This window comes from Microtus ochrogaster, chromosome 8 (genome assembly GCF_000317375.1).
Source record: "Microtus ochrogaster isolate Prairie Vole_2 chromosome 8, MicOch1.0, whole genome shotgun sequence".
Taxonomy (NCBI): Eukaryota; Metazoa; Chordata; class Mammalia; order Rodentia; family Cricetidae; genus Microtus; species Microtus ochrogaster.
Window position 1 is genome coordinate 34,107,513 of NC_022015.1, and position 21,061 is coordinate 34,128,573.

The window sequence follows — 21,061 nt, forward strand, 5'->3', positions numbered from 1 at the left end:
GAGGGGCGCACTTCCCAGTCCCTAAACTGGGAGTAGTAGAGCGCTTCGAGGTCCCACAGCTGGAGAGGGATGCACCTCGAGGTTCCATTGCTGGGGAGGGCGCACCTATAGGGGACTATTAGCTGGAAGCAAGAGCGGACTCAGGGATTAGCATGACTCTGGAGAGTGGAGGACTTCAGAGTCTCATCCATCCGCAGTTTGGTGGGGTCTGAGGCTTAGAAGCACGCTGTCGGTTTATTCTAAGCTTCCGAGCTCTAGAGGACGACCGCGCCTGGGGCGCACCAGGACTCCACCCGCCCTGAACCGGTGGAAAATAACCAAGTACTAGTGAGGAAGAAAGCAAGGACAGCGACAAGGGGCGTGGCCTACAGCACTCGCCTCCAAGTACAAGGGCGGGGCTCGTCTCCAGGGGTGGGACCTCACTTAGCTTTGCCCCGATTGGCCAGGACACGCGGGGCATTGTGGGTCGCCGCGCTCCTGCTACTGCCTCAGCTGTGCTCGCCATGTCGGGGTCCCCGGTAAAGCGCCAGAGGATGGAGTCCACCCTGGACCAGCTCAAGCAGTTCACCACCGTGGTGGCCGACACGGGTGACTTCAATGGTGAGAGGACGCGGCGCATGCGCTCTGATGAGCTGCGGCGCCCCCAATTTTGGGATCAGGGCCGGTGTGGGTGCCTGGAGCAGGGCCTCGCGGTCGCTGGAGCCGGGACTGACGGGTCTGCTCAACTCAAGGTCCTAACCGGGCCTCCGGGCTATTGGTGACCCTGGGAGACCCTTGCGGGGCTCGGTGGCTCGAGGCGGTCTAAGGAACAGTCCCGCCGACCCTGGGTGTCCAGCCAACGCTAACCCAGGCTCAGCTTTGGAGCCTGTGCAGTCTGCAGGGCAGCACGACCTCCGTGGACCCCACCTGCTTTTGCAGCCTGTTGCATTGGCCTTCCAAGGTGGCAGCTGGTTACTGTCTGGCAACCCAGTATGGCTGGATTCCGACCATATGCACACACTAAATCAAATGGTTATTCTGTTGCCAAACCTCCTTTTCTTCTGAGACAGGGTTTCACAGTGTAGTCCAGGCTGGCCTTCCTGGTGATCCTTCTGTTTTAGCCTCTTAGTGCTGGATCAGGCAGGGCCACCACGCCCAGCTCCAGTGCTCAGATTTTCCGGGACTTGGAGAGAACTTGGAAGACTTAGGTAGAAAGGCTTGCCCTGCTAGTTTGCTCTCAGCCGTGTAGAGTGGAATAGCTGAGCTTGTTTCACATCTACTGTGGGAATGAGACTTTCGGGAAATGCTCAATAGGAGCCCGGTACAAAAGCGCCTTCTGCTCTTTTCTGCTTTCTCACGGTGACTTGAGAAACAGGCTTTAATTCCTCCTGAGTAAGTGCATTGTTTATCTCTCAGCGAGTCAGAGTGATTAGGCATATTTGGGCTGCTTAAATATAAAGGAAGGACAGACCTGTCATGGGTCTTGTAGCAAACCTGTCTGACTGATGTGTTTGTCAGAGAGCTTCCAGAAATCCCGCTGGGAGTTTTCACTGAGTGTAGTGAAGATCTCACAGCCTGATGTGTATGAAGAGCGCAGGAGCCAGGCATAGTGGCACATGCCTGCATGCAGGAAGCAGAGGCAGGCAAATCTATGTTTGAGGCCAGTTTGGTCTGCATAATTCCAGGCCAGCCAGGCTCCATAGTGAGACCCTGTCTCAAACAAAAGTACAATCATAGACAGTGTAGTTAAATACAAGTTAAATAATCATAAACACTGCATTAGATTTGAGGTCTGTACTGTGTGGTGAAGGTTCTTAACTTCTTGGGTGTCCCAGGCCCCTGAAAATAGAATCTGGACTCTCGTGCCCAGAACATAGAACATTTGCCCCCTTCATTTTCCACTGAACCTAAGGTTCTTTGGCCCTTAAAGCCCGTCTGTAGGGGTGGAATAGGGATCAAGCCCAGGGCATCACACCTACTAAAGCAGGTCCGTCATCACTGAGCTGTGCCTCCAGCAGCCTCTGGGCCTGCGGTTTTATCCTGTGCACCCTTCAGTGGGTTCACGCCTGAGCCAGCACCACGCCAGAGCACATTTTCCCCTACTTGTTATTTTGAAATAATTACAGACTCCCGAGGTGTTGCAAAAGTAGCCCATGCACCCTTTGCCCAGTTTCCCCAGCGATGTCCAAATCAGGAAGCAGGCACCAGTGAGCCATGCATTGTGCTGTCCGCAGATCAGGCCTGCAGCACTTTCATAACGCGGAGACTTAGATTAGCACTGTGAGAGTTAGCCTCTTCTTATCCCCAGAAGACTAATGGGCGTGGTGGTGTAGACCTGTAATGTAACCCCAGCACTGGGGAGGGCAGGAGTTTAAGGTTTTTAAAAAGAGTTAAGCAAGTTCATGTCCTCCTGGCTTTGCATCCGCTGTTCATGTTCACTTGGATAGCTGAGCTGACAGGGGCTCACTGGCTTTTCTAAATTCCTGGGTGGGGGAAACTAATATGTTTAAAGAGCTAATACAGTTTCGCATAATATACGTCCCCCCAAAAAACAAACAGGAGAGAAGAGCTGAAGCTAGTGTCGTGTCTGTCAGTGGGTTAGGATTAGTGCACCTCCTGCTGGCTGTGGGACAGTAGGACAAACTTGTGGCACGTGTTCCTCCAGTGTCCTCATATTTTCCTTCCAAGTCATTAAAAATCAACCTTTATGGGGGAACTGATTGTTCCGAGTTGCCTAGTTTTGTTTGGTGTTTGATGTTGTTGCTTGTTTTGTTTTGTTTCTAGATAGGGTATCGGTGTAGGCCTGGCTAGCCTGGAACTTACTATATAGACCAGGCTGGCCTCAAATTCTTGCTTATTGGTTTCATTTTAAACTTTACTATAAAAAGGTTGCAATTTACAAAAAAGAATTACACACCAATATGGTTTGATGGTTTGTTTTGCTTTGAGACAGAGTCTCACCATGAGCCCCTAGCTGATCTGGAACTCACTAAGTAGACCAAGCTGGCCCTAAACTCACGGAGATCCTCCTGTGTCTGCTTTCAGGGTGCGGGGGATTAAAGACATATGCCACCACACCTAGCTCGTGCTCTGGGCTTTTGAGACAGGGTCTTGCTCTGTAACCCAGCTTGGCCTTAGACTCTTAGAGCTAGTATTGTAGGCTTTGCCACTTGTGCCCAGCTCATGTGTGTGTGGTGTGGGTTACTGTCTTCACACGGAAGCCAGCCTCTCTGGAGCTGCTGTGAGCAGTCCCTGCGATCCACTTGGGCACTCTTTCCCATCTCAGGTGAAAGCTGCATCTGGTCACTATGACAAAATACCGGAGAGAAAGCTAGAGGGAGGGATGATTTGTTTGGACCCACAGTTTCTAAGGTTTCAGTCTGTTGTGTTGGAGAGGTCACAGGTAAAGCAGAGCAGCTCCCCTCAGGGCAAACAAGAAGCAGGGAGACAGTGCCTATGCTAGCAGGCTGTCTCCTCTTATCCCATGGGTCTTCACGGGACTATCTCCCTTGTTAATCCTCCTGGAAGCACAGACAAGCCCAGAGGTAGTGTAGATCTAGATGCTTGGTCCAGTTCAGCTGACAACAAGATTAACTGTGCCGCCTGCTTCTGGAATGTATTTACCTAGCCATTGATGAGTACAAGCCCCAGGATGCCACCACCAACCCATCCCTGATCCTGGCTGCAGCACAGATGCCTACCTACCAAGAGCTGGTGGAGGAGGCCATCGCCTACGGCAAGAAGCTGGGTGGGTGAGTATGGGTGATGGAGAGCCGTGGCTCCCACTCCTCAAAGTGACCATGTTTCCTTCCCAGTCCAACACCATTTTTTGTTCACTGAGGTGATTTGCATGGAATAAATCACTCTCCCTGGCTATGTGGCTCCAGGGCTGGCCAGTGTGAACACCCCAGGTGAGATGTGGATCACTGCTGGTCTTCCAGGCTCCTGTCTCTGATGGGCTCTGTAGCTCTACAGCTGTGCTGTGCCTGCTGGTTGTCATTACTTTCTTTCTATTTTTTTTTGTCTTTGTTTTTTGTTTTTTTATGAGACAAGGTTTCTATATAATCATGGCTGTCTGGAACACACTATGTAGACCAGGCTAGCCTCACAGATTTACCTGCCTCTGCCTCTTGAGTGCTGATATTAAAGGAATGTACCACCTCGCCCAGATGTCATTACTTTTTTTTTTTTCCCCCGAGACAGGATTTGGATTTCTCTGTATAACAGCCCTAGCTATTCTGGAACTCTCTGGCCTCGAACTCAAAGAGATCGTCTGCCTCTTCCTCCCAAGTGCTGGGATTAAAGGCATGTGCCACCATTGCCCGACTGTCATTACCTTTTAACAGCAGACTAATGAATTTTAATAAATTGTGCATTAGTGCAACCATCACTGCAGTCTCTGATCCTCCTTCTACCTCCTTGTCTATGTCCTCAGTTTCTTTCTTGTTTGTATGAGACAAGGTATTCCTGTGTAGCCAGGCTGCTCTTCAGTGTGCCAGCCCATGTGCTCAGACAACATTGTGCACCACTGTGCTGTCCTCCGATCTTCTTGTTCTTATAGTTTTACCTCTTCCACATTATCACACAGATCATAAATGTATAGTCCTTTTCTATATAGTAATTGTCATATTTTTTAATTTATTTATTATGTATACAATATTCTGTCTATGCGTATGCCTGCAGGCCAGAAGAGGGCACCAGATCTCATTACAGATGGTTGTGAGCCACCATGTGGTTGCTGGGAATTGAACTCAGGACCTTGGGAAGAGCAGGCAATGCTCTTAACCACTGAGCCATCTCTCCAGCCCCAGTAATTGTAATATTTATGAGAGATATGGTGTGATAATTTTATAGTGTGTAGTCAAATCAGCATCTAACTCTCCTTTTTTGGAGATATCCATCCTTCTTTCCTTCCTTCCTTCTTTCTGGTTTTTTTTTTTTTTTTTTTTTTTGAGACAGAGTTATCTCCTTAGCTTTGGAGCCTGTCCTGAAACTCTATAGACCAGGCTGACCTCGAACTCACAGAGATCCACCCATCTCTTCCTCCCAAGTGCTGGGATTAAAAGCCTGTGTCTTCGCTGCCTGGCTTGGGGGTATTATTTTTTGGGGTTACATAAAAATTATTTTTATGCTGGGGTGATGGTGTACACCTTTAATCCGAACACTTGGGAGGCAGAGGCAGGTGGATCTCTGAGTTTGAGGCCAGCCTGGTTTACACAGTGAGTTCTATAACAGCCAGAGCTACACAAAGAAACTCTGTCTTGGAAAACTAAAAGAAAAAGTTCTGAAGATGGTGGTGGTGTGATTCCCAACAGTATAATTTAACACTGTTGAACTATAAACTTAAAATGGTAAAGATGGCATGTTTTATGGGTTTTTCATTGTAATATAAAATAGTGCCTGCCTGCCTTCCTTCCTTCCTTCCCCAAGCTGGCCTCAAACTTGGAACCTTCCTGTTCCACCCTGCAAGCGTGCTGAAGTTAGTAGCTCTATGAGTTTGAGTCCAGACTGGTCTATATAGTGAGTTTCAGGACAGTCTGGCTTTATATAGAGACCCTGTCTCAAACGGAACAAAACAGAAACAAGTAGCATTTGCTCTCATGCCCGTGGGGGGAGGCTGAAGGGAGAGAAATTTGGCAAAAGAGTCAGAACTAGTCTCATAGGTTCCCCAAAGCCTTCAAAAGTTTCTAACACAACTTCCCTGTGAATTTCAGGCCACAAGAGGAACAGATTAAAAATGCTATTGATAAACTTTTTGTGCTGTTTGGAGCAGAAATACTAAAGAAGATTCCAGGCCGTGTATCCACAGAAGTGGATGCAAGGTAGGTGGGGCTAGGGTAGGGAGGCAGCAGGTATCCTGGTGACGTCAGTGGCTGAAGAGGTAGTTTGCTCCTGGTATTCTCTACACTCATTCAGTGGTGTGTCATACGTTACACTGGAAGACTGTACAGAACTGGTGCTCTCTGACTGATGGCTGATCTTGAGTCTTGTGTTTTGTGAAAATTTCTGTGACATTGGGCTTTGTGCATAATAGGCAAGGGCTCTGCCAACTCAGCAGAACTCTGATCCCCTTTTTTCTGTTTGGTTTGACTTTTTATTTATTTATTTTTAAGACCAAAGTTTCTTTTTCAAAGTTTTTTTTATTTTATTTTATGTGTACGAGTGTTTGCCTGTATGTATGTATACCACCTATGTGTCTGTGGAGGTCAGAAGAGGGCATCAGATCCTCTGGGACTGAAGTTACATAAGGTTGTAAGCTACCCTATTGGTTCTAGAAACCAAACCTGGGTCCTCTGCAAGAGCAGCAAGTGCTCTTAACCACTGAGCAGTCTCTCCAGCCTGAAGGCAGTGTCACTTATAGCACAGGCTGACCTTGAACTCCAAATTCTCCTGTCTCGTCTTCTGAGTGCTGGTTACAGGGGTTTGCTGCCAGGAGTGCTTCTAAAATTGGGTTTCAAGTTGCACTGAGTCCAGAGTAGGGGGTGGGACGGGTTTGTCCAGTGAGCCACATGGCTACAGAATGCCCCATTTCTGATATGCTCCCGTGGTGGGTGTGCTGTGATCTGAGTACCTGCAATACCCTTGCTTTTACAGGCTTTCCTTTGATAAGGATGCAATGGTAGCCCGAGCCAGGCGCCTCATTGAGCTTTACAAAGAAGCTGGGATCAGCAAGGACAGAATTCTCATCAAGTTATCCTCAACCTGGGAGGGAATTCAGGCTGGAAAGTAAGTATTCCTTGCATGAAGGCAGTTTCTGATTCTGATTCTCTTCCTAAGCAGTAGACACCAGTTTCTAGGGGTCAGAGTTGTTTTGGAACAGTGAAGCCAAAATTTACATAAGTTTTGAAGAAACTAATTGCAGAATGGTAAAAACAGTCACAGTCTTCTGTGATGCCTCCCCTAGAAGTTGTCACTCCTGACCATTCTAGGGAACCTGGGCAGCAGATTCATTTCCTCTTTGCCCAGGTTTGCTCTTTCCCCACCTAGAACCACTGGTTTTTCTTCTGGATTTGCTTGCTCTGGACATCTCATATAAGTAGAGTCAGATCATGCATGAACTATCATGTCTGACTCATTCAACGTGTTCTAATGTCTATGCCTTGTTTCCTGACTGGACTTTCTTCTATTGGTGGGTGTATTGTGTCTTTGCTTTGTCTCGTGTTGGGCACTGGGGTCTGTTGAGAATAATGGTATGAACACAGGCTTATGTACATTTTGGTATGGGCATAGGTTTTTTGTTGACAGAGGATTCTTTCTCAACCAGTCCCACAGCTGTTCAGTAGCAAAGAAACACAGAGGCTTATATTAATTATAAACTGGTAGCTCAGGCTTCTTATTAACTCTTACATCTAAATTAACCCATAATTCTTTACTGTGTTAGCCATGTGGCCTGGTACCTTTTATCAGTAAAGCGTTCTCATCTTGTGTCCTCTTACATCTAGGTGACAAGTGCAGACTGAGCCTTTCCTCTTCACAGAATTCTCCTATTCTGGTCACCCTGCCTATACTTACTGCCTAGCTATTGGCCAATCAGAGTTTTATTAAACCAATACAAGTGACAAATCTTTACACAGGATACAAGACCATTGTCCTTTTTTTTTTTTTTTTTTTTTCCTGAGACAGGGTTTCTCTGTGGCTTTGGAGCCTGTCCTGGAACTAGCTCTGTAGACCAGGCTGGTCTGGAACTCACAGAGATCCACCTGTCTCTGCCTCCCAAGTGCTGGGATTAAAGGCATGCGCCACCACCGCCCGGCCTGTCTATTTTTTTTTTTTTTTGCAAATAAATATTTATTTATTCATTATGTATACAATATTCTTTCTGCGTTTATGCCTGAAGACCAGAAGAGGGCACCAGACCTCATTACAGATAATTGTCAGCCACCATGTGGTTGCTGGGAATTGAACTCAGGACCTTTGGAAGAGCAGGCAATGCTCTTAACCTCTGAGCCATCTCTCCAGCCCCGGGTGCTGATAATCTTATGGGGACCTAAAGAAAATTTAGGATTATGGTCAAGTCCTGACTGGAATATTCTATGAGGCTTGATCATCTCAACCAACAGTCTTATGGCTGTTCTGGATGTAGAACTCAGAGGAAACTCCAACAGAGATCCTCTGAAACATTGGATCATGTGGGCCATCCGCTCCTTCCAGAGATTTTTTTCAGGGGGGTCTTCCTTGATCAAATCTGAGTTTTCTTAACCCGGAATGCAGCCTCTCATTTTCTGTGGAAACAAAAGCAAAACCTCTTCTCCAAAGTAACATATCTTTTTACTTAAATTTTGAAGTCAAGACATTTTCAAAATACATATGTTGGATTAATCCAGCAGCATTTATGATAAAATGCTTTTTAGTAGCTGTTGCTCCTTCCTCAGCCATGGAACAATTCAAAGACATCACAGTAACATACAGTATCCAGACTCTCTGTATTTTCCATCTTTACATGGCTTCATTTTAAACTTTTTATTTTTGTTGAGGCAGGGTTTCTTTGTGTATCTTTGGCTGTCCTAGAACTCCCAGAGATCTGCCTGCCTCTGCCTCCTGAGTGCTGGGATTAAAGGAGTGCACAACCACCTCCCCGCTTAAGCTTGTTCTTAATGTACTGCCCTCCTCTTAAGAAGCTGAAGGCTCTTGGGGAGCAGCAGGTCCAGAGCTCAGCCTGAGGTGGCACTCAGCATTGCCCCTGCCATCTTGTCCACAGGGAGCTGGAGGAGCAGCATGGCATCCACTGCAACATGACGCTGCTCTTCTCCTTCGCCCAGGCTGTGGCCTGCGCTGAAGCGGGTGTGACGCTCATCTCTCCCTTTGTGGGGCGCATCCTTGACTGGCATGTGGCAAACACAGACAAGAAATCCTATGAACCCCAGGAGGACCCTGGTGAGCTATATTTTAAGATCATGGGGCAGGGGACCTGCTGTGTTGACGAGCAGGGCTGGAGACAAGGTCAGGGTGGGGTCAGACAGCAGCTCAGGGCAGCTCTAGGGAACATGCCTATGTCTCCTCCAGGGGTAAAGAGTGTCACCAAAATCTATAACTACTACAAGAAGTTTGGCTACAAGACCATTGTCATGGGCGCCTCCTTCCGCAACACTGGTGAGATCAAAGCACTGGCAGGCTGTGATTTCCTCACCATCTCACCCAAGCTCCTGGGGGAGCTGCTCAAGGATAACACCAAGCTGGCACCTGTGCTTTCCGTCAAAGCGGGTAAGGCCAAGGGGCCATAAGGACCTCTGTGTGGGCGGAGCTAAGGCCTGACCCTGATGGGAGATACTCAGCCTAGGCTGAGGGACAGTTATGAGTCGAAGGGTAAGGCAGGCATGGAGAGCTGTGGTATCCTCCAGCCCAGACCAGTGACTTGGAGAAGATACATCTGGACGAGAAGGCCTTCCGTTGGCTTCACAATGAGGACCAAATGGCTGTGGAGAAGCTCTCCGACGGGATCCGAAAGTTTGCTGCTGATGCCATCAAGTTAGAGCGGATGCTCAAGGTGAATTCCTGTGTGGGTTGGGCCTTTTCTCCTTCACCCAGGGGCAAAGTTGGAGCAGAGGTGAAACCTACTGCAGGAGCCCGGCATAGTTAGCACACACCTATAGTCTCATTCTGGAGAGTGAGGCAAGAGGATCACAGACTCAATGGCCTGGGCCAGGAATGCTAGTACATGCCTTTAGTTCAAGCACTTGACAGTGGCGCACGCCTTTAATCCCAGCACTCTGGAGGCAGAGGCAGGCGGATCTCTGTGAGTTCGAGACCAGCCTGGTCTACAGAGCCAGTTCCAGGACAGGCTCCAAAGCCACAGAGAAACCTGTCTCGAAAAAACAAAACAAAAAACAACAACAACAAAAAAAAGCAAGGCAGAAATGGCACATGCCTTTAATCCTAACACTTGGGAGACCTAGGCAGATGGATCTCTGTGACTTCTAAGCCAGCCTGGTCTACAGAGTAAGTTCCAAAACATCCAAGGATACACAGAGAAACACAAAACCAAACAAAAAACTATGTATCTATATAGATATACACACACACACAATACAGATAGATAAATGTGTGTATGTGGGTTTATTTTTCTGGTAGACCATGGGTCCCAGCTGGTTGCTGAAGCCATATTGGGACTTTGGTGGGTCGTATGGGGACAGTCCAGACAGAGTGAGGGGCTGACATGACTCCACCTCTGGTCCCTTCCAGGAACGAATGTTCAGTGCTGAGAATGGAAAATAGTGCATCACATCACCTGAGGCTGGACCCCAGACCTGCACCGCCGTTGAACTGGGTCCTGATTGCACATGGCTTGTGATGAATCTTGCATTTTTCAGTGATTGGAGAAGGGATGGATTATAGGTTTCTGATTTTATGTGAAATTTTATCTAATTCATTAAAGCAACGGCTTTTCCTATGTTGTGCTTCATTTTACCATCTTTGTCGCCCTCCACTTGAGTACCAGTGGCCCCAGTATTGGCTGTGACTGAGGCGGAGCTTGGAGATGAACCCCAGGCTATCAGCATGATCCAGGCAACTGTGGCCCTCACCCTCATCTTTCTAAGCTCCACTGGACCACAGCTGGGATGCGAGATGGCAGAGGTCTCTGACTTTTGGTGGCAAGATTATACAATAACACCCTCTGTACCCGGTGTCCCTGTGCCCTGCCTAGATTTTAGGGTGTGCTAGCAGAGTCAGAAGACAAATGGTGGGCTCTGCTCCTGGGAGGTAGCAGCTGAACATAGTGTTCAGAGCCAGGCTTGCCCACTGCCCAAGAGTAAGTCCAGCAGTTTATTTCTCCCATCTAGGTGCTCTGCCTGGTGTAGCCAGGTTCTAAAGGGCACTGGTACCAACTTACGGGGACCACATAGTATACAACAGCAGCTTTGAAAGGGCACGGAAGCATATGCCTATAATCCTGGTACCTGGAGGGCAGCAACTAGGTTGTCCACATCTGAGGACAGCCTAATATACTTAGTGAGTTCTGGGACTACTTAGAAACCCTGTCTTCATCCAAAATAAAAGCTGAGTGGTGGCGGCCCATGCTTTTAATCCCGGCATTTAGGAGGCAGAGGCAGGTGGAAGCTCTGATGAGAAGGACCCCTATGGAGCAACTTCCCAGGTCCATTCCCCCAAATTCCCACCATGAGCAGCTCTAGGGCTAAGTACCTGCCTGGGCTTAACTCATCCTGGATGGTGAAGTGGGGAGCAACTTCTGCAACCCAGCACAGCTAGGTTCACACTTTCCCTGATCAAGACCCACAGTATTCTACCACTTCCTGCCAGAAGACAGGGCCTGAGGGAGCAATGCTGACCTCAAGGCTGACCTGCTTCAGCACGTAGTAGGCAGAGACTTGTGCCCATACCACACCAACCTCCTCACCCTTTGGGCTTGCAATAGTGTGTCCTAAAAGGAGATCAGGGTTTTGAGTCTTTCCCACCTGGGGCTCCAGGGATACTGGCCAATCATGCATATTCCATAAGCCCTTTTTTGTGTTCTTTTGAGACAGGGTCTCTGTACATGGCCTGGCTGTCTTGTAACGTACTATGCCTCTGCTGGGCAACCATCTGTAATGATATCTGGTGTGGAGTGCGGGCATACATGCAGGCAGAATACTGTATGCATATACAAAAAACAAAAAACAGCTGGGCAGCCGGGCAGTGGTGGCGCACGCCTTTAATCCCAGCACTCGGGAGGCAGAGCAGAGGCAGGCGGATCTCTGTGAGTTCGAGGCCAGCCTGGTCTACAAGAGTTAGTTCCAGGACAGGAACCAAAAGCTACGGAGAAACCCTGTCTCGAAAAATCAAAATAAAATAAAATAAAATAAAATAAAAAAAATAAAAAGGGTGCACCACCACATACAGCTTTGTATCAGAATTCATGGCCAATTACTTGACTGAACTGGTGATATTCCATTATAAAGAAACCACTAGCTGGGTATGGTGGCAAACACCTTTAATCCCAGTCCTCAAGAGACAGAAGCAGGTGATCTGAGTTCAAGGCCAGCCTGGTCTACAGAGCTTCAGGATAGTCTGGACAGAGAAACCCTGTCTTGAATGAATAAGTCTGTATGATGTGTGTATGTGAGTGGACATGCACATCAGGGTAGCATAATTTCAAGAGTCGGTGTGTTCCTCCCACTGTGGTACTTTCACTGGCTGAGCCACTTGGTCAGTCCCTTTTCATTCTTTTTTTTTTTTTTTTCAAGACAGTTTCTCTGTATAGATTTGGAGCCTGTTCTGGAACACAGTAGATCAGGCTGGCCTTGAACTCCGAAATCTGCTTGCCTCTGCTTCCCAAGTGCTGGGTTACCCGCCCGGCGGCCCCATTTTAATTAATTCTGCTAGCAACATATGTGTAAGGTTTCGTTTCTCTTGAGTAGTTATAAATGTGCTTATGAACATACCCTGAGCTCAGCTGCCACTTTTCCAGGGATTTGTTCATTTTCTCTTCTCCATCTTCTCCAGCTTGCTGTCCCCTCCTCCACCTAGGACTGGGTACCCTTGGAACAGAAGTCTGGCACAAACAGAGCCCACCTCACCTGCTACAGCTATGTAATGTCTCAGTATAGAATACGGGTGGTGGCAGCATACGCCTTTAATCCCAGCAGAGGCAGGCTAAGTTTGCGGATAGCCAAGGCAACACAGAAACCCTGTCTAGAGAGAGAGAGAGGACAAACATGACACTCATAGAGAGCCAGCCAATTAGAAGAAACTCTCAAACCCCATCAGCATGGTATCACCTCCCAGTGTCTGAAGCTGTCCCCTAATTCATGATAAAACATCGTCTCTGAGGTGACGGTGTTAAATGGGACTTTGGCTTCATGAAGCAATTAGTAACTTCTGAAAAGGTTCCAGAAAACACCTACCTCTTCCGACCCGGTAAGAAGCAAAGAGGTCTGAGCCAGGAAACCCTTACCAGACACACCTAGTTCACTATGCTTGGACTTGAAGCTTCAAAATGTGTGTGAAATATGTTGTTTACAGATCACCCAGCCTGTGACTGAACCAGCCAAGCCACAAGCCTCAGGTTTTAAGGCTTTGTCCAGGAATATCCATCATTACATAGTATTGATGGCAGAAGAGGGCAGTGCAAGGCCAGGGAGGATCCAGGACAGGTGGGCTCTCTTGCTGCTTTCTTTCACGTGTTCTGGACTTCCCTCATTAAAGGTTATTAACCGCCAAAAGGTATTCCTCCAGGTCTCTGGCACTGGTGCTACTCTGGGCAAAAGTTAAGTGAAGAGGGAAATTAAGAGGTCCAAGTTACTAAGGCTAGAAGGCTACTGACTGGAAGCTACCGTCCTGGCCAGGGGCCCCAGGATTGACTGCAAACAAGCATGTCCAGGAGGGAGATGGCCATATCAGGTCCTCAGCAAAAGCAGGGGCTGGAAGACAGGACTCGTGGATATTCCTGCTTCATATAGCCCAAACCCATCTATGGCCATTTCCTTCTAGGAATAGATGGAATACCTGGCCTGAGGCTTCTGTATGCCAGGGGCAATTTGACAAACTGTGGGCTAACAGTAGTTTAAGGGTCTCCAGGTGTGACACTAGTATTTTTTCTACGCCATATGAGGCAGGGTGACATCACTGTGTCCACTCCAAGGACCTAGGACCATGGCAGGCTGAGCTGGGGCCTGTATTGCATTAAAAACCACAGGCCAGCTGGATAATGATACCACACGCCTTTAATCTCAGCACTCGGGAGTCAGAGGCAAGCAGATCTCTGAATCTGAGGCCAGCCTGTGCTGCCTCAAGAGTGGGTTCTAGGACAGGCTCCAAAGCTACAGAGAAACGCTATCTCAGAAGGAAAAAAAAAAAAAATCATAGGCAAGATTGCAAGATTTAAACATGGGCAGTCTTCTTCAGCAAGAATGCTGCCTGCTTAGGGCTAAGAAAACATCCATTGTTCACCTCTGGCAAGATGAATTCAGAGCAAGTTCCAGTCTTTTGATCCTTTCCCCATGGTTCTCACCAACAGCTAAAGGGATGAGAATAGCCAAAGGGCCATAGAAGAGCAGCATCCCATCCTGAGATCCCACAGCTGCCTCTCCCAGGGACAATTCTTCTTGGAGTGTTCATTTGTAGTTCTCAGAGACTGCCTGGCCAGCCAAGATGCTCCCCACTGTGTGCTGGGGATAGAGGAGGAGTGTTCAGTCTATATAAGAACTGATACTCTCCAAGTCTTAACTCTTGGAGGCCTCCAGCATTCCACAGGGTCCAAACGGAGGCTTGAGGGCCCTGTCAGGTAAGGACCAACAGAAGAGGCCACCAGGATCAAGGACAGCATCCAAATTACTTCCTATAGGATGAACACATGGTCCAGACTCAACACCAGCAGGCAGGGCGTCGCAGACAAAACTGTCCAGCAGAGGGAGCCAGTCACAAAGCAGGAATCCACCCAAACCCCTTCCCAGGAGCCTCACCGGCTGCCACAGAGGAAGAGCAGGTTCTGGACAGCAGGAACAGTGGAGTTTGTATTCTGACCAGTGACCAGGTGGCGGTCCAGCACCACATGCACGGCGTCGGGCTCACTGGCTACGGCAGAGGACACAAACCTTAGGCCACAAGGCCTAGGCCCAGTCCCACCACTTCCACCCACTGAGAAGCTGCAAACACCAGGGGTCAGCAGGAAAGCCTGTCTGGGTGAAGCACAGGGGTTTGTAGGACCTAAAACACCAACCCAAGACACAGAAGGTAGCCCACAAATCTAAGTGGAGGGGCACCAACTTGGGCTCACCACTGAAGCCAGCACCAGAGTCCTTCACAAAGTCCTCCACAACCAGCGGCAGGCGGGCAAAGTCAGGTGCCCTGATGAGCTCGTACACAGAAGGCTGCAAGGACAGGGCTGGAGTCAGGCCAGCTAGTAGCTCTACCCTGCCCAGTGCCCTATTTTCCCCAGGGGCCAGGCAGGGCAAATCAAAGCAGCAACCTCAGCTACCACATGGGGGAGATAGGCAAAGGCAAAAACTCAGTCATCTTTTTGGAGACTAAGCCATTATGGCTTAGAGTGCCTGGCTCCCCCAGCATCAAGACGTAAGTGTGACCAAAATGAGATGGACTGGTATCCTTTGGAAGGAGTCCCTTCATGGGTTCCATGATGCTCTTCCTAGAGGGTCTCAGGCTGTGCTCACACCACGTGGACAAGGAGAGAAGTGCTCTAGCAGTATGGGGACTGGCAGGTCACAGTGCCTGTAGGAATCTCTTTCTGGTTCAGGGAGGGGTAGGGAGACAGGAGGGAACAGGACACTGGCTTGACCACGAAATACTCACCCCTGTCAGGCTGTAGCCTTCGAACACCCAGGACCTGTCTTCATTGGTAGCACAGCACAGGGCAGCGACACCATGGCCAATGGCACAGATGGGTTCTAAAAGTGACAAGGTACTCTCAGGCCCTGGATGCCATCCTGGGTCGGATTCCCACCCAAGTGTCCCCTTCCCCAAAGCGGATGCTTCAAGACTAGAGTTTACTTAGAGCCCATGCTGCAGCAGTTTTAAGACATGTGAAAACACCCAGAACTCCCAGTTCATGTACCAGCCGCTGCTTCAAACTGCAGAGACGCCACTGTGCAGCTGGGGGTGGTACTCCTAGGGGCTACCCTGCTCTGCAATTCTGCAATGGGGCTACCCTGGCTCCTCCCCAATGACAACTCTTTTTTTTAGGTTTTTTTTTGTTTGTTTGTTTTTTTGTTTTGTTTTGTTTTTTGAGACAAGGTTTCTCTGTAGCTTTGGTGGCTATCCTGGAACTAGTTCTTGTAGACCAGGTTGGCCTCGAACTCAGAGATCCACCTGTCTCTGCCTCCCAAGTGCTGGGATTAAAGGCGTGTGCCACCACTGCCCAGCTCCCCAAAGACAACTTAATGGCTAATGTGTTCCCATGGCTGAGGTAGCTGGGAAAAACTGCTTCTTGTCTAAGCCCAGAAGGCCAGCTCTCAACACAGAGGACATTGATGGTGCTGCATCTGGTCTCTGATGAGCATCCTGCCCCAGCCTACAGATGTGCTTATCACGACAGATGTTGCCTCCAGACAGCATCCTGATTAACCTACCACAGAAAGGGCTAAGAGGTCACGGTCAGCAGCCCTTTCTTGGCTGCCAGAGGCTCACACTGCAGAGACTAGCAGTACACACATTATGTTAAGTGAGATCACTCTTTGTGCACGTGGACACAGAGCAAACTCACCTGTGTGCAGGTCAGAGTCATTGCGGTTCTCTGCTCCCTTCTGATGGGCTGATGAAATCACCAGGCATGCCCAGTCCTGAATCCTAAACCCTGTATTCAATATCCACTCCATATCTGCTTCCCCACCTAGTCTCTAGTTCCCTGTCACCCACTGTTTTCATCACTCCCTCCTACTCCCCACCCAGGTGTCTGCTTGCCAGCCTGTTCTCCAGTTTCTTGTCACCCACTGCTCTCTGAGCGGAAGTGCTGCAGTATCCGAGCCAGGGACCCACTGCTGGCAAGGTCAGTCAGGGCGCCAGGACAGCTGGGAATCAGGAGAGCATGGTACCGGGCACCTGGGAGGAAACCACAGGTCAAATTAGGGCACGGCCAGACATAGAGGCCCTCCAGGGATCCACTAGCCACTTGTCACCTACCATCTATGGACTCAAGCTTAGCGGGGCTGGCGTAAGCCTTGAGACGGAAGTCTTGTACCCAGCGTGCATTGCTCTCGGTCACATCCACAAAGTCCATGGCCTTTCCCTAGAGAAGCAGAGCCTATGTGAAGGGTCAGCACCAGGATCTTCCCCCACATTCGAGCCACAGAGTACTTAGAAAGGCTAACAGATGCTGGGCGTTGGTGGCGCACGCCTTTAATCTTAGCACTCGGGAGGCAGAGGCAGGCGGATCTCTGTGAGTTCGAGGCCAGCCTGGTCTATAAGAGCTAGTTCCAGGACAGGAACCAAAAGCTACAGAGAAACCCTGTCTCGGAAAAATAAAAAAAAAGAAAGGCTAACAGATGTCAAGACAGCCCCTGGGGCATAAACACCTGCCTGAACAGCCACTTTTACTGGCTGGCTCGGGCAGGGAGCGTCCATTGACAAGAGAAAGAAAGAAATCAAATACAAGGTAGTCCCAGAAAACCAAACTAGCAGCATGCAGGGGCCCCGTACAGCACAATGCTGAGGTCTTACCACAGGATCACCACACCCTGCTCCCCAGACTCCTGACTATAAAGCAGCAGCAAATATCCCACCCACCTTGTGACTTGGAAACATGCAAATACCCAACACACATTTGCTGTGATCCATTTATGACTGGATGTTCCCAGGGCCACAGTGCAAGAATCAAGGGTCTCTCCTAGTAGGAGGATCTGTGCAGGACCCGCACGCTAGGACCAAGTCTTATCTTTCCCTTACAGACCTGTAAAAGTGCAGGTCACAGTGAAAAAGAGCTCCCTTGACACAGGAATGTCATAGTCCAGTGAACGGGAACCATGACTTAAGGATGCTACCAAGTTTGGTTGTAGATCCCCTTACCTGGAGGTAGCTCCTTCCTGGCCCTATCAACTACAGAGGACTCTACACTCTCCTAGCCTCGGCCCAAGAAAAGAGAGAACCTGAGGGGTTCCCTGGAGAAAGTGACTGTACTCACCCCAGGGGTGGCCACCTGTAGGTTGAAGGCAGCACTGGCCAATGTGAAGCAGTGGAAGAAGGACTGGGCTGACACACCTGCAAGAGAGGGTTTCAAAGCTGCAAGGGCATGACAGGGCCAGCTGGCCCACCCCTATTCCTCAAAGACTGCTCCAGTGCTCCTGGGGACTCTCCTGGTCCCAGAACCAGCCGTAGGAGCAGTCCATTCTGCCCACCCGGGGTCCACGCCCTGCGGACAGGACAGCAGCATTTCAGGTTCAGGAAGATGGAACTCAGAGGTCCACAGCAGGCCTATTGCTCAGCCAGTTTGGGCTTCTGGCCCCAGAATGACCTGCAGGTTCCAGTGGTTCTGCAGCCTCCCAGAATAGGCTCTCTGCTCGACCTAATACCTCTGCCTTCAGGCCCCCAGCCCACCTTAACTGTCTACCAACACCCCTACACCCTTGGCTGTATCCCATCCTTTCCCCCTTACAGGTACTTCCGAAGGCAAACCTTTGGGTCATCTCTCAGACCCACCAATAGCCAAGGTCCCTATAGCACGGGAAAAGCAACAGTGAACATGTCATAGAAGCAGGAGAGTGTGGTGTTTGGGGCACTCCCCACACTCAGGACACCTAAGAGCGTAAGATTCTGGCCCCACCAAGCACTCAGCACTCTTCTGCCCATCAAGAGTCCTTCAACAAGGAAAAAGGCTTGCTTAGTTCATTTGAGTCCCGACGCCAGGTGCACAGGCCTTTAATCCCGGTACCCGGGAGGCAGAACACCCATACTTAAAATATAAACAAATTTAAAAAGAAAAAACAAGACTCCAGACGATTTGTAGGCACAGCCAACCTCCCCTCACTAGGGAGTAGAGACTCACATCACCTCAAGTGCAGCGGTCTGTGCTGGTTTAATTTAAGGGCACAACCCTTTAGCTTCATTTTTCCATCTTCTTTCTTTTTGAGACAGCATCTCACGTAGCCATTAACCAACCTCTTTATCCTCCTGCCTCCAACTCCTACGCTAGGCTTTTGGTTTGTGGGTTTTGTTATGATTTAGTTTTTGAGTTAGGATCTCACTATTTAGCCCTGCTGACCTGGAACTGGCTATATAAGTTCCAGATTTGGCTCCAAACTCCCAGAGACCCATCTGCTTCTGCCTCCTGAGTGTTGGGATTAAAGACACACACCATTAGGCCCAATTTCTTTACTTTTACGATTTAATACATTTTCAGGGATCTACCCCAGATTATCCCCACCAGCTCCTCGATCCTTCACTCCCAAACTCTCAAGTAAGGCCTACCTAGGAGCAGCTGTGGATTCTCCCAACCCTCTCTTCCAGGGCGGAGAGCACCCTCAGTGCCCACCCATTTCCACCTAGGAAGCTTAGTGGAACCCAGGGGTTCATCAACCAGGATTCCGCGGTACCTTCAAACTCATGCTCGCTTGAGATGCTCCATATAGCTCTATAGGAAAACCCTGGGCTGCAGCTCTGGGCCCCATCATCCCCAGTTCCCTAAAGACCCGTGAAGTCACCATCTGCCCAGCTTCCTAGACACACACCGGGCAGCTGGAAACCCATAGCCAGCAGACCCCCTTCTGTGTGCGGGTCCCTTATGTGCACCTCTTTCGAGCAACCTCCTTTCAGGATCGCTTCCTGGAGGCGCATGAAGATAGGCCCAGGATCAGGGGGACGGAAAGGCAGGAACGGTGGGGCAGAGTACAGAGCCCCTGCGGCTGACCTGGGGGCAGGGTCATCTCCGCAGTCGCTGGCCACCCTGCCTGCTGGCAGACAACACAGGCCTGCCCCGGGGAAATAGGTGCGGGGTCCCAGGATCCCAACTCTGCAGGCACAAACGTTGACCTGGAGTCAGAACGGCAGGCCATTGCGCCACACAGCTGCCCTGCGCGCCTCACCTTCAGAAGCGCCGCTGGCCACCAGGAGACAGGCAGGCCTGCTGGGCAGCCGCTCGGACGCCATGGCGGCAAACCCGGCTAAGTGTGCAGAGGGGCGGGGTGGGGCGGGGCGGGGCTCGCCAGCCGCGGGAGTTGACTGAGCGTGCGCGAGGTGCGGAGGGCGGGACTCGCCTGCAGGAAGTGCCAAGTTGGGGGGCGGAACTCGCGCGCGTGAAGATTGGGGCGCGAGGATGCGCGTATGCGAGTGGCTGACTAGGAAGGAAACACTATGGGTCCCTGAGTGTTTACCAGAGTCCGGGACAGGCTTGTGACCCTCAGGCACACATCAGTTGAGCGCAGCCGGCTGGGCAGACGTTACTCACTGTCTGAGCTAGCCACATGGCTACCGCGCCTTGGGCCTTTGACTGCAACTGAGCCCTGCTATACTTGTGGGGGGGGAGAAGACCCGTCAGCCCAACTGGCCGACTGGACAGGGGCCCGGAGGTGGGTCGCATGTAGGCGGGTCTTCCTTTGCGTGTTTTGGAGGTTCCAAAGACGCCTCAGTCCCTGGAGTTTTGGATGAGCCCGAGGAGAATGATGGAATGACACTTCCTGAGCTGTGAATGCCTCTGGAGCTTGATGTTGAGTTTCTTAGGAAAAGCCAGATTGTCTAAGGGGGCCAACCTATATCTGGTATATATATGAATTGGTGTTTTTACCATGGGTGTCAGGACCCCTGGATCTGGAATTACAGTTGTGAGCTGCCTAATGAGTGCTGGAAATTGAGCCGGAATCCTCTGAAAGAGCAGCCAGTGCTCTTAACCACTGAGCCCTCTCTCCAGCCCCTCCACGCTGTTTCTAAAGGGATTGTTCCTTATGTTGTACCGCATGAGTATGGGGTTCCTGGTGGGGCCTAGGAAAAGGAGCCCGGAGCCCAGGGTCCTGTAATGTCTGTGTGGTGATGTTTGGGGATTCGCAGGCCAGAGTTAGCCCACAAGCTGGACTTAGTCACGAGGAGAGTCTCCTGGATCTGTAGATTGCCCAATCCCTAAAAACCCATCTGTTGACATGAAACCCCAAGGTGAAGAGGCCAGACTGAACATGGCCAGCGATCCACATGCTCACACGGCTCCACCTTTGTGCTGTCCCCAAAGCAATCTTGAGACACCAGAAATGGCAGAACCAGCGATAGGCATGAGTCTCGAGGAGGAAAAGACTTAATTCAACTCGCAGGTGTTAGAAGTAAGTTTCGGGTGGTGAAGACACCACCACTCCAAATGAAGTGTCTGGACAGAGCAAATTTTACTCTTGACCAGGAGAGTGTGCTCAAGGAGTGAACACACCAAGACAGGAAGTGCATTTGGTTCTTATTCTAACTCGGGTGGTAGCTGTGTCTCCCCCATTGGCTGTGTCTGACCTCACAATATTATTTAACTGCCTGGTCTAAAAAGAACCAGTGTACAAGAAATGGAGGAAGGGGAAAGGGATCCCTGACTGAGGAGGATCAGAACAGCCTGGGCTATTACATAGAGAATCCCTGTCAAGAAAAAAAAAGAAAGAAAATTGAATTCCTCATTCTAAACACAAATTTTAGTATTTGATAGAAAAGAATATTTGATATTACTTATCCAGGTTACAGT

The 21,061-nt window shown here is 49.7% G+C and overlaps 2 protein-coding genes across 4 annotated transcripts; one reads left to right on the forward strand and one right to left on the reverse strand.

Annotated features, from left to right (window-relative positions):
* The first annotated feature begins 445 nt into the window (after positions 1–445).
* Taldo1 (transaldolase 1) lies at positions 446–10,366 on the forward strand. Its single transcript, XM_005351515.2, has 8 exons — positions 446–600; positions 3,608–3,731; positions 5,694–5,801; positions 6,574–6,705; positions 8,678–8,853; positions 8,983–9,180; positions 9,318–9,463; positions 10,159–10,366. The coding sequence occupies exons 1-8, from the start codon at positions 504–506 to the stop codon at positions 10,189–10,191; spliced, it is 1,014 nt and encodes a 337-aa protein (XP_005351572.1). The 5' UTR covers positions 446–503; the 3' UTR covers positions 10,192–10,366.
* A 3,263-nt stretch (positions 10,367–13,629) lies between these two features.
* Positions 13,630–19,532, reverse strand: Gatd1 (glutamine amidotransferase like class 1 domain containing 1). Of its 3 annotated transcripts, none has more exons than XM_026781709.1 (8): positions 19,443–19,532; positions 17,546–17,622; positions 16,549–16,654; positions 16,360–16,467; positions 15,223–15,317; positions 14,690–14,783; positions 14,376–14,483; positions 13,630–14,251 (listed from the first exon to the last, which is right to left on the reverse strand). In XM_026781709.1, exons 1-8 carry the CDS (start codon positions 19,504–19,506, stop codon positions 14,136–14,138), a joined length of 768 nt encoding a protein of 255 aa, XP_026637510.1. In that variant the 5' UTR covers positions 19,507–19,532; the 3' UTR covers positions 13,630–14,135. The 3 variants fall into 3 exon arrangements, with proteins under 3 accessions (XP_026637510.1, XP_005351573.1, XP_005351574.1); XM_005351516.3 differs by having other exon boundaries at positions 14,376–14,487; XM_005351517.3 differs by lacking the exon at positions 13,630–14,251 and having other exon boundaries at positions 14,294–14,487.
* Between the last annotated feature and the right edge of the window lie 1,529 nt (positions 19,533–21,061).

Bases quoted from the DNA above. Each gene is read 5' to 3' on its own strand.
- Taldo1 (XM_005351515.2), top strand. From the start codon at position 504: ATGTCGGGGTCCCCGGTAAAGCGCCAGAGGATGGAGTCCACCCTGGAC. The intron at 6,706-8,677 runs GTAAGTATTCCT...TCTTGTCCACAG, and splicing joins GAGGGAATTCAGGCTGGAAA to GGAGCTGGAGGAGCAGCATG. The intron at 9,464-10,158 runs GTGAATTCCTGT...GGTCCCTTCCAG, and splicing joins AGTTAGAGCGGATGCTCAAG to GAACGAATGTTCAGTGCTGA.
- Gatd1 (XM_026781709.1), bottom strand. From the start codon at position 19,506: ATGGCGTCCGAGCGGCTGCCCAGCAGGCCTGCCTGTCTCCTGGTGGCC. The intron at 14,484-14,689 runs GTGAGCCCAAGT...TGCCGTAGCCAG, and splicing joins CTCTGGTGCTGGCTTCAGTG to TGAGCCCGACGCCGTGCATG. The intron at 14,252-14,375 runs GTGAGGCTCCTG...TTCATCCTATAG, and splicing joins CTCTTCCTCTGTGGCAGCCG to GAAGTAATTTGGATGCTGTC.